At 40.7% G+C, this 12,668-nt stretch overlaps 1 protein-coding gene across 2 annotated transcripts in view; it reads right to left on the minus strand.

Annotated features, from left to right (window-relative positions):
• Window positions 1-12,668, minus strand: part of SEPTIN7 (septin 7) — a 52,885-nt gene that overhangs the window by 12,987 nt on the left and 27,230 nt on the right. For both annotated transcript variants that reach the window (XM_061366154.1, XM_061366155.1), the window contains exons 3-8: window positions 12,486-12,592; window positions 6,929-7,029; window positions 6,194-6,328; window positions 3,670-3,787; window positions 1,903-1,995; window positions 633-729 (exon numbers count right to left, since the gene is read on the minus strand). In XM_061366154.1, the coding sequence (XP_061222138.1) occupies window positions 633-729; window positions 1,903-1,995; window positions 3,670-3,787; window positions 6,194-6,328; window positions 6,929-7,029; window positions 12,486-12,592 (651 nt within the window). The remainder of the gene's footprint in view (window positions 1-632; window positions 730-1,902; window positions 1,996-3,669; window positions 3,788-6,193; window positions 6,329-6,928; window positions 7,030-12,485; window positions 12,593-12,668) is intronic.

Consider the following 12,668-nt stretch of genomic DNA (forward strand, 5'->3'; position numbering starts at 1 on the left):
TAAAAAGGTTTAATGCTATGTGCTAACTGAAATCAGCAAGCAGCATTAAAGCACAAGCCATGATTGCCAGAAGAACAGGCAGTTATTGTCAGGCCTCTAGTAAGAGTAGGAGTTGAGTTTTAAGTAAGTTCTAGTTTAAAGTAAGTATTCAGTTCATTCCCGGGTATCTTCCCGTTGCTACATCCTAGGAATTAAGATTCAGAAGTTTGGAGAAAAAAAAAAAAAATCCCCAAATTCTTCCAGAAACTTTAAACTGAATTTATGCTATTCAAGCCCATCAAGTTAACATTTATAATGTGAATATTCTAGAAAGAAGACTTTAAGAAACATAGTTTTTATATGAAGACAATTCAAAGAATGCTAGCAAATAGTGTAATATAAACTTCATCAACTGCAGTAAATTACTACAGGCTTTACAATTCCTCACTGAGGCTTCAACAGGAAGCTGCTTGCAAAGTTACACATGGCTGAAGCTTTGCCTTGTTCCCAGACTGTCAGAATAACAAAATCCTATATTCAGCAACTTTCCAGAGCAAAGTACATTCAAATTAAGCATCTTGAACATTTCAAATACAGACTCAATTCTAGTAAGTTTTAAAGGGATAAAGAAAAAGCATCATGAGAAGCCTTACCTTCTGCAACACCCCATGGGTACTGCCTTCCTCTGACTCTCTTGCCATTGACTTCAATGATCGTATTACTACCTACCACAGCAAGAGGTAAACGGTCCTACAAGATAAAGCATCACTTCAAAAATCAACATTTCTACTGCCAGAAGATACTGAAAGCACGCTCATGGATAAACCTGACACATACAGTTTGATGCTAGAACACTGCAGTGGAGCTTACCAAACGTGCAAGAACAGTTCTGTTTACCGACCTCTGCTTAGTTTAATGACAAACATACACCCCCATTTGAAATTCCTGATACTGTTGCATTCTGTAAATCTACTAAAGAAACAGACATTACTGTTACTTAGTAAGCTAAGCAACAGGCAAACCATTTCCTATTTACTCAATTGCACAGTAAGTATTTACCAATTCATATTCCCACTGGCTATAAGGACTTTGAGCAGCTCTTGTCCAGAGTTTTCAAAGGTTTGGCAAGGAATTACAAATTCTTGTTGTCAGCTGAACCAAAAATCCCTCCAGTGTAAGAAGCAACAAAGGAGCCAAGGGCAGCTTCAAGCAGCTGAAAGGAACTGTGTACAATGGGACGTATTTTGGACTTTTGTCCTCATGTTTATTCTGCTCTTCTTTTTGGGCTTAGTCCCAGAAGCGCTTCCATTTGTGCTGTTGTGTTTAGCTATCCTCGGCAGTTCCCACAGTGACAAAGAATTAAGAACTCTTACAGGCTGTTAAAGCTGCTGAACAAACAGAAGCAAGGCTCAACAAACATATACAAGACGGACTCCAACACAGAAGAACAGCCCAAAACCACGAGTAAACAAAGTAAAACCCTTTCAAGAGCCTGAGAATCCTTTTGATTTTCTTTAGTCATTCATCTCCATTAAGGTTTCAGTCTATCAATTAGTCAGACAGCTATTAACTGTAATGTACATACAGTGTGCCATGCACACCTCTGAAAGACAACCCTTGCCTCCTTCAAAGCTTAGAATCAAACAAACTGTGGTAGGTGGCTAGAAGTCAAATAGGGATGGAATAAAAAGAAAGTGACCTTTTAAGAGTTTATTAATGAACGTGTGATCCAGCCCTCTCATAGTGAACTCTACCCCTTAAGGGAGTTTAATTTACTGCCTCTGCTGAGGAACACTGACTCTTAGAACAGCTTTACATCTGATCTATATCTCCTAAACATTTTGGTGGGCTCCTCATTAAGGACAAGAAGCTTTTCACTCACTTCCCCCCACCCCACAGTTTTTTCCAAAGAAAATTATTTACCTTTATCTTTTTAACAATCTTATTTTCTTCTTCATCATCCGTTTCGGGGAATTCATATATTTTAATTTTGTGTTCTTGGATTTCTTTCATTATCTAAAACCAAAAATGTTATTTGAGAAATTCATATTTTGTAATAACTCCATTTCTTCATGCAGCCAGATTCTCCCTCCTTTTGCTTGATATGTAAGATTGTAAGTAAGATATGTAGCACCATCAGCAGACCCCAAAGGATTCATAGTGTGACCATCTCTCCTTAGGCAGAAGACAGGGTCAGAGCCAGAGCCTCAGAGTTAACAGAATACCATCCATAATACAAGGCAGCAAAAATGAGAGTCAGTTTTCTACAGCAGAACAAATAGATTTTCATCATTGAGAATTCAACTTGCCCATGCAAAAACTACTCCCATACAGCCTAAATCCTCAGACTAGTCTGGCAATCGAGTCCCTCAAACCCCCCCAGTTTGAATAGATAACTGCAGGCATACTTCAGCCCTTTGAGTTCCCACATTAGTCACTGCTCTCGCTCCTATTCTGTTCTGTTTCCAGCTCACCTGAGCATCAGTTGCTCAAAGCGGGATCTCCTGCCTATTGTAATAGAGCTTGTGAGTGATGGACTGACTTGAGCAGTTAGCTCTGTTGAAAAATATTTGCAAGCACCCGTAAGAACGTGAGAATAACTGACAGCATCCTCAAGAATGAGACTGTACTGATTTGGGGCTCCATTTGTCTGAGGGGTTTTTTTAAAGCCAAGCTGATGAGTTCCCCAGAGTCTGAGAATGGAAAACAATCAGCCCATTGAGCTGAGAGCTGCACTGCAGAGCCCTGGGGACTATTCCCACTTCATGATTTTGCAACCTTACAAAAGTGTAAGCTTCCAGTTCAGGCAAGGGCTTATTTTCAGAGTTTGATTTGGGAAAGTCTCCCGTTTAACATCAACTCATTGATAAAGCTGCTTATAAATTCAGAGATACTCTGTATTCTACCATTTCCCCCCACCTTTAGATCAAAAAACCCTATGAAACGCAACCAAAACAGACTTCAGAGCTATAGCACCTTGCTTATGTCCCTCCAAGGCAGAAAACATCCTTTAATTTTTAGTCTTAAATCAAGACTATAAGATTTGAATCAAGACTGTAAGATTGGACTGAGCCTTTAGGCTTAAATCAAGACTAGAAACAACAATGCCTAAATGTTCTACTCTGATCATGTAGTTGCAATAAAATATAAACCACTTGGAGACATGAACACCAAATTTATTCTACAAAGACATCTGTCAGTTTACCAATGTTAGAATATCTCACCATCTTTAAAATGCATTACCACTGCCCGAGACTCAACAACAGATACACTGAGCCTCATCTGATCACCTGAATCTTTAATAAATACAGCACATCAACATGAAAGTGAACACCACAATACAATCAGTAATACTAAGATACTTTCTTCTTTTCCTTCAACACACAGCTTCTGTTAGGCACCTGAATCTTGACAGCTCCCTTTCTCCCTTCCTGATTTTTATCTCAACAGTGAATTATTTCACTTGCCAAGAATCATACTACACTTCAAACCTCTTCCCCTGAGGATAGAAACAAGATTATTTCACCAAGAAATATAATTAAATCTAGAGATATAAATTACTTTGCTTTGCTGTCTCAAGTCATTGCTGCAGGGTTTAAACTTTGCATGCAAGAAGTTAAATCTCACCATTTCCACAGGGATCAACTTGCTAAATTATCCCATGCTGTAAATATCAGTCTTTCAACTCACCTGTTTTTTAAACTGTTGGCATTCCTCGGGTGTAAGTGTATCAGCTTTGGCAATAAGTGGAATGATGTTCACTTTTTCATGCAGGCGCTTCATAAACTCTATATCCAAAGGTTTAAGTCTGAAAGACAGCATTAGAACTTTGCAATCTATGTTCATGAAACAAGAATGTACAAATGAGTTGAGATTTGTCCTGACAACTCCTCTTAATACACCGATTTATGAATGACAGATGCTTGAATGAAATTCAAAAGGCTACCTACAACTGCTATAGGAAATCCCCCTAGCACTGGATAATCCCAGGGGAATGCACTGTTAGTATTAATAATAGTCACAAGACTTTTGCTAGCTGAAACTACACTCATTTAAGCAAGTGATAAGAACTTCCTGCAGAGGTAGTAAAGCTCATGTCATTAGGTGGAACACAGTCCCATTTGAAGCCTGGCTGGTAAGAGTTTACAGTTGTGCATCACAGACACTGTTTCAGTTTCTGAAAGTCATGTTTCTTTGTATGCTTCTTCCTGAAAGTGGGCTCAGGTTTTTATACATTAGGTTGCAGAAGACAGCAAACTGGCCTGTGTACAAATGAAGTAGAAATACCCCATCTCTAAATCACACCATAGAACAAAAAGCCTATTGTTAAAAGTGGATGACAACTAAACCACCCACCCTATGGGGATATAAAACCATCAATGTACATCAAAGTGGTCAGTACTTCCTGTCTGCTAAAGCGAAGCCACAGCGGTTTTGATGCATTAATGCTTCAGAATTATAGTAAGTCCAATCAGGCTTAAAGGATTCATTTAAAGGATTTAACAAGATTATTTCTCATATAAAAGAAATTAGGATTAGGAACATTAAACCCAGATTCATTTGGTACTCAAATTTATCTTCTCCTCCGAACTGTGCATAAAAGAATAAAAACAAGCTAAAGAACGCATACTTCAATATTTTCTACCAGCCACCAAGTTTCTCAGCATGTTTCCACTAAATAACAAACATTAATGCACATCTAGATTAAGAGCACTGGCTTGGCTATCCATTCACCTTCATGTGCTTCCCCTCTGACTTTTACAAATGCATGAAAGTCATAGAACAAACAGAAAGTAAGTTCCCTTACAAATGTTTTAATTCACGCTTGACAGCTCCCATGTGCCACTGTCTGCACAGGAAATATGACCAAAGACTGCACCATCACAAAAACCAGGTAGGAAGTTAGCAGCGTCCTTTCAGATGAGAGTATCTCAAAGGTGAGAGGAATGCTAAGAGCAGCACCAATTTTCTCGATGCTCCATTCATTTCTTGAAATAGATGACCAACTCCAAACATTTACTTGGGTTAATTGAAAAACACTAAGGAAACCTAGCTCATCCTTACATGCCTCCTCTGCCCCAAAGTAACACTGAATACCTGTACAAGGAACATACTTTCCCAGCTTTTAACCTTACAAATCTAGTGACCAAAACTGATCTAAAGGATTGCCTTAACTGGTCCCTAGAAACAATTTGTACTTTCCACTAGTTTACAAGTTGTTAACAGATAAAAAGAGCATGCTGGGGGGGGGAGACAAATGTTAATTTGAAGAATCCCAAAGCTACCTCAAAAAGAGATTGACTAAAGCAATGAAATCACCTTCCCTTCACTTAAATAGTGTTTTGATTTTGCACACTTGGAAAACAGCATATGCAAAGGATTCAAGTGTCTGAATTTAAAACTGAAAAGCATTTTGAGCACAAATGACAGTACAAACATGCACGCTAAACTACAACAACAGAAACTTTCATTAAGCAAGGCTACATAAGAAAAACTCCTCTCCACTCCCCAAAATTTCTTTCCAAAGTTGAAGGTGTAATTTATGAGTATCTGGCAAATTTAATCAGTTGTAACACAGTGATAAAATGCTAACTAACCAATTTCAGACCTAGTCAATCTAATACAGCCTGGAAGTGCAGTTCTCTCTCTCTGCCACTAGATAGAAGTCTGATCAAGTTAAAAGCTAATAAGCAGGGGTGGAAGACTGCGTAATAATTGAACAAACATCCAGAATGCCTACATTGGAATTGTCACCTACAAACCACCACACCCCAGGTGAATTAAAGCATGATTATAAAGATGCATGCAACTTCAATTTATCATTAGTCAAAGGGAGGGAGGAAGAATGGAAAGGAAAAATCCTGCTGGCTCGAAGTACAAACCAGTTTCTCCTTCTAATGGGAACAAAACCAGACACAGGTTACAAATAGGCAGAGCACTTGTGAACACCTGGATGGTTTTAATTGTTCTAATACTATTTTTCATGTTAAGCAATTAAAACGCAATCCTGTTTCCTGGTGTTCCAACTTATTGCTTGTCTGGCTTGCTGATGTTTGACTAGCCAAAGTAAGCTCATCTTTGAGATTAAGCATGCTCTGTAGGCCTTACAAAAACAAAAAAATCCTATCTGGAGCTCTACATAACTAAGAATGCCAAATCTGGATGATTACCCGAGATAAAAGACAGAGAAAAGACAAAATACAGTAATACAAACCCATGTCCTGAAGGAGCAATGAAGTATAAACAACACTGCACTCTATTATCTGGCATCTGACGTCTGTTCACTCGAGATTCTGCATTCAGGTAGTCCTCAAATTTACTGTCAATGTAGTCGATAACTGGCTGCCAACTGCAGAGGTTACATGAATAAAAACCTGTAAGTTATATCATTTATGTAAAAAGTCTGTCTTTGTTAAGAAAGAGACGTACACTGCTTCCCCGTGGCTTGTGTGTCTTTGGAGCAGATTTGGTTTGGTTGTTATTTAATTAAAAGTCTTCAACAAGCCTGTTTCAAGTGACCAGCTCCTCTACACACACCCGAGTTACATAGCACTGAAGACACAATCCTTGAGTTCACTGAAAACCCCCCTCAAACACAATTACCTTCACTGTAATAGCATTAAACAGAACACTTAAGAACAGCAGCCAAAGGAACACGCTGTACTGGTCGCATCTCGTGACAGCACAGAACTCTGCTCTGCACACTGCATGAGTGGATAGAGAGCCAAACACTCCATTCACTTTAATGGGACACGCTGACAGCATTCCAATCAAGTTCTAGAGGTGCTTGTAACTACAGTTAAAAAGTCTTTAGCTAACAGAAAAGCTTAAAAGTATTAATATTCTAAACGAAGATCAAAGCTGCATTTAAGAACACGTCAGAAGGCGTATCTCACACACACAAAGTACAATTCAATTCTTGTGGGAGAACAGACAAAGAACGTCTTACCAATTACTATTATCCACAGCATCTCCAAATCCTGGTGTGTCAACTATTGTAAGTAGTAACTGAACACCACCCTCTTTGATTAAAACTTTTGACTGCTCAACCTGCAAAATTAATATGGAAAGATCAAACTTTGAGCAATTTCGTCACCCATCATAAACACTGAAAAGCATTCAAGGAGTAAGAAGTCTGACACTGAATTGATAACTTTTGTGGTTCAGATGGATACTGGCTCCATGTTTGTCTTATAAAATCCCAGTAATTAAATAATAATTATTTTTTAAAGAACAAACGGGCAATCATTTATATAGTCAGTGATAAAAGAACCCAGAAAGACATATAGTATAGCTTTATGTTTTAACTCCTATCAAAGCAGAAACAACCCTAACCAGGCGTTATCATTGATGAAATTGTCAACGTTGGTCACCTCAAAGAAAACGATGCTTTTCAAAACTAATCCTTCCCCCAAGCATCTTTAGACACTACATTTCTAGTCCCTGATAATGCTTTATTAAGAATACATTTATTCTTCAGCTAGTATAATGCTTGGAAAAAAGAATCACAGAAAGCAACAGCTTCCTGTTACTAACAGATTGATATTGGAAAGCAATACAATCTAGCTGCAATCTGCTGAGCTAGACCTCATGCGATCTGTAATGGATCGGTTCCTGTTAGCTCAGGTCACCAATGGAAACCTGGCTCAGAAGGTAACTGCATCAGCACAAAGCATGATGCAAGACCTGGGTGCGGGAACATGTATCGCACGCTGTGACCACCCATGTGCAGCACGGCTCAGTCAGCTGGCAGCAAGCACATCAAACGGATGAAACACGTCACGACACAGAAAATACAGGCTAAACAGCAAATGGACTGCTACCCACTTCTGTCTTCTAACATCTCAGTAATTGACAGTGCCAATGTCAGGTGTATCTGCCTGCAATAGTACTGTACACCACCACCATTGAGTCAGTCTGCTCCACAGCAGTAAGAAATTACAAACTCAAGTTAGTGTGCTGGCACTTGCCAACTGCTCACATAGCTCATCATCGCTTTCCCCCCCGATATTAAGAAAATACTTCTCAAATCACTACTGATACAGTGTTCTGAGTATTGATTAAAGAAATCAACCACACAAGCCATTTATTCAGAGCCACACAGGAGTTGGCAGACATTGATACGCCCATGTTGCTCATTGCTTAAAATTTGTGAAGCCTCCTGAACCCTAACTCGGGAGAGAAAGGAAAGTTAAATATAAACCAAGGGAACATCTGCAAGAAAATTCAGTAGTGAACTTTCAGAGAGAGGAGAAACTTGGATAATATATCCTACCTGGATGGTCTCTTGACCAGCTCAAGATTTGAGAGATCATATCAGTGCTGCTTAAGCACTTGCATATCCCTAATTCTATAGATGAAACACTCTCTCACAGCCACACCTGAACACGGCTGTAACCACTTTGCAATCACTGGTATGTGATGCAATGTAGATCTACAAGATAAATTAACACTCCGCCAGAAAGTCCAAATAAATACCTCTTGTACAAGCAGAGCACTGCTTCTAATTCAGAAAAGAATACACAAAAACACAGAAAACAGTAACTTGACTGCAAAGAAAGCTCTGTATTCAATCTCCAAGGATGCTGGATGCTAATTTTATCTACTCATCAGTAGGGATCGTATCTGAGCCAAATCAATCCCTTTCACTGCTGGGTCTCAAAAAATAATTCTACTGCACTATGGCTGTTCACAGCATGCACTTGTCCTGACCTGCATCCTCACCTAACAAAAAGACAAAAAAGAACCACAGAATCCCAGACTGGTTTGCGTTGAAAGGGACCTTAAAGCTCCTGCAGCTCCAACCCCTGCCATGGGCAGGGACCCCTTCCACTGGAGCAGCTTGCTCCAAGCCCCTGTGTCCAACCTGCCCTTGAGCACTGCCAGTGATGGGGCAGCCACAGCTTCTCTGGGCACCCTGTGCCAGCGCCTCAGCACCCTCACAGGGAAGAGCTTCTGCCTAAGAGCTCAGCTCAGTCTCCCCTCGGGCAGGTTCAAGCCATTCCCCTTGGCCTGTCCCTACAGGCCCTTGTCCCAAGCCCCTCTCCAGGTTTCCTGGAGCCCCTTTAGGCACTGGAGCTGCTCTCAGGTCTCCCCTTAAGGAGCCTAGCTCTCTCAGCCTGGCTCCAGAGCAGAGCTGCTCCAGTCCTCTGATCAGGTTCACATCCCTCTTGTGTTTGGAGCCCCAGTAAGGCAGCTTCGTAAAACGAGGGTCCCCAACATTTGGCTACAGAGATGCTAGTTACAGGAGAATCCAGGTTGCGGTGCACTTCAAGGCCACCCAACTCAACGTCCAACTTCAGTAGGAGTTACTGTGAGGTTAGGAAGGTTTTAAAGAAGAAAAAATAACAACAAATAAGTAAAAACATAATGATACACCCACACCTGCCTAAGACACCACCCAGTTTACCCTTTTACTAACTGCACAACTCCTATCCTTCAAAAACGTCCAGTCCAAAGCCATGAGAACCCAGGAACACATGCGCTGCTTTAAAAATCGATGTTTTAATTGTGGTGAGTTCCCTCCCGCCCCAAGTGTTCCACAGAGAAATGTTATTGTACATAATCAATGCCAGAACTCAAGACAGCAATCCCCAGCCACACAGTCAGCTCAGCCAAGAGTTTACTATTCACAAGCTTTAGCACACAGGAGATTAACTTCTGATTCCTCGCATTCCTTTTGCTATCTCACATACTGTAACCACGGAGCCCCTCCTATAACCAAACTCTCTGCAAGTATAAGAAACTCCTAGCACTTTCACAATATTAAAGACGATAATGTTAAGAGCTGTACTCTTGCCAAGTGCCACAAGGTATCAGCTTTATTCTCCAGCACAAAAATCCCCAGCAAGAGCCATTAAATGATTAAGCACCCACAGTGGAATGCTTTTACAAAAGAAGCAATTAATAAAACATTATCTTGAATATGTGTTTATAACAAAGGAAAAGGAAGGTCAGGGGAGCCTCAGAAATGCCACGCCAAACATTCTTCCTGATTCTGTATGCTTGGAAGTTTTAAGTATGGCTGAACTGGTGAAGTTCTCTTCTGACAAATGGCCTGCTTAACTGAATCCATGCAGACAATGCAGACCTTACTGCGTGGGAAGGGTTTCAATTCGTTTCATGCATTCATGGAGGTATCTTGCTACCAAAGAAACATCAGTTATCAAATTAAACGTCAGACGCTTGTGTTAAGGACAATCAGACCACATGCAACATATACCATAAGCAGTAGAAAGCCCTAGTAAGAGACAGTAGGTGAAGAAAGCTGCCTCTGTAAAGTTGCATTTTTCTAACCCAAATTGATGTGTCCATACATGGTCAAAGGCACAGAAAGCAGCATCTGGCAAAGATCCAGAATATCACTGTAAACTAATGTCATTCATAGTTAAGCATCCAACTGCATCCTATCTTCTGATCTGCAAGTATTCCAGAGGGATTCATGGAAAACATTAGTTCAAGTCTTGGAATTTAAAGCTTTTTAATCAAAGTCTCCTCCGAACAGCCCTTTTCCCATGCACTCCAGCCAGCTGGGTCACCCAGGTCTCCTTTGGCAGCTCCTGCACAGCACTCAGGACATGACGCTTGTTACAGCTTGGCTGCTTTTAATGGATTAAACAAGCCTTGACCATACCCCACTACAGACACTCAAATAACCATCAGAGAAAACCTATTTCATACCCATCATTTCTGAAGAAGTTTCGTTTGAATTCATCTGATGTCAATCGGTTAACTGCTTTTCTGTCTTTTCCATGGAATTAATACACAGGACCTGCCTCACCAAGCTGCAAACTGTGACCGTTTTCCAGCCCAAACCACAGTTCATGTTATCTATGCAACAGTCTCCTGTACAGTTCCTGAACAGTAAATTATTCCCAGCATTCCCAGCATACAGGAACAGGCAATTATTACCATGGAGATTTTAGGATGCTCTGGTGGTCTGTCTCATCAATACCCCACAAAACCCTTGACATCCTTAGAAAGGTTTACACGGGCAAAGAGCATAAATCCCATGGATCCAAACAGCAGCTCCCACTGGTCATTCCTGGATTTCAAATTTGACTGGCATCATCTCCACATCATGTACAACACTGCCAGCATACACAGTTTTCAGGGGTGTAGGGGGAAACAATTTTATCCTCACTTAAGACAGTGACACTGAAATGGGACAGTTTCAGTTTCCTTCTTAAAATGGTACCTTTGATTTTTCATTCATCACAACAAGGAACTGAAGGAAAAGCAATGCTGCACTACAAGTATACTCCAAAAGAAGAATACTCATTACGTAAAGCAAGCAGTAGTTTCTAAGGGGGAAGGTGGTCTTTAAATACATTTTATTCCAATCATATTATTTGCTAAGTCATAATAAATCCCAATTCTCTACTGAAAATAGGCTTGGCAGCTCTTGGCCACCCTCAGGCTTTAGCCCACACAGTGGAAGTAGGAAAAAAGAACCAAACCACCTCTGAAGAACTCAAAAGGTCAGGATGAACGGATGATCGTCTCATCTCGCCACCTAACAGATTAAAGCACTTAACTCAGATTGGCAAACTCTACACACACAGTTTTGGTTTAATTTTTCTTACCCTGATCCATCTTTAGCCAGGGTGGGACTGATTTATTTGTGAAGGATGTCTCAGTGGGTTTTGTGTTAGATTTTATGTAAATTCTATTATTTCTATTAATATTTTATGTTAATATAAAACACAATCTTTCAGAGACAGGGAATCCAATCCTCAGTTATTTAAACTAGAATTCAATGAACATAACCTGAATTCCACTATCACAGAATCCCAGACTTGTTTGGGTTGGAAAGGACCTTAAAGCTCACCCAGCTCCAACCCCTGCCATGGGGCAGGGACCCTTTCCACTGAAGCAGCTTGCTCCAAGCCCCTGTGTCCAACCTGGCCTTGAGCACTGCCAGGGATGGGGCAGCCACAGCTTCTCTGGGCACCCTGTGCCAGCGCCTCAGCACCCTCACAGGGAAGAGCTCTGCCTAAGAGCTCAGCTCAGTCTCCTCTCTGGCAGGTTCAAGCCATTCCCCTCGGCCTGTGCCTACAGGCCCTTGTAAAATGTCTCCCTCCAGATTTCTTGTTGGACCCTTTAGGCATTACCTATATCCTGTGATACCTGATTTCTAGAAGCCTGTCCTAAACAGCCAGGGGTTTTAGTGCACATCTATGTATTTCTACAGATACACTCAATACCTTATTTAATAATAAAACATTCAATTTTCAAACAGGACTGCACCTGTATGAGGTTTCTAAGGTACAGGCAGTGCACAAAGTACTTCAAGGCTCCCCCACGTCAATATGCTACAACTTTCATAACTGGAAGCTTTGTATATACAGCTAAGGTCACTGAAAGACACCCTGAGTATTTCTTAGCGGGTCACACTGTGGTGTAACTTACGTGAAACATAGGTGCTGATGTGACAACTGTATCACCTTAGATCACTATATTGCAAGTTACATCGTTCAAGCTGCAGTTTTCCCCCCCAGACATACCTGGACAGTCTTTTTAATTCTGTGTGAAGGACCTGGATACTCTGGGGAATACAGTTCTGTTAAGAATAACGAGTTGATTAATGTTGATTTTCCCAGTCCGGATTCGCCTGCAAGAAAACAGAAGAGTTTCAGTTAAACCAGGAGCACCACACTGAACGCCAAAACAGCTGGAACTAAATTGCA

This window comes from Neopsephotus bourkii, unplaced genomic scaffold, assembly GCF_033783945.1.
Source record: "Neopsephotus bourkii isolate Nb327-2 ecotype Australia unplaced genomic scaffold, CSIRO-AGI_Nbou_v1 NB_1308, whole genome shotgun sequence".
Taxonomy (NCBI): Eukaryota; Metazoa; Chordata; class Aves; order Psittaciformes; family Psittacidae; genus Neopsephotus; species Neopsephotus bourkii.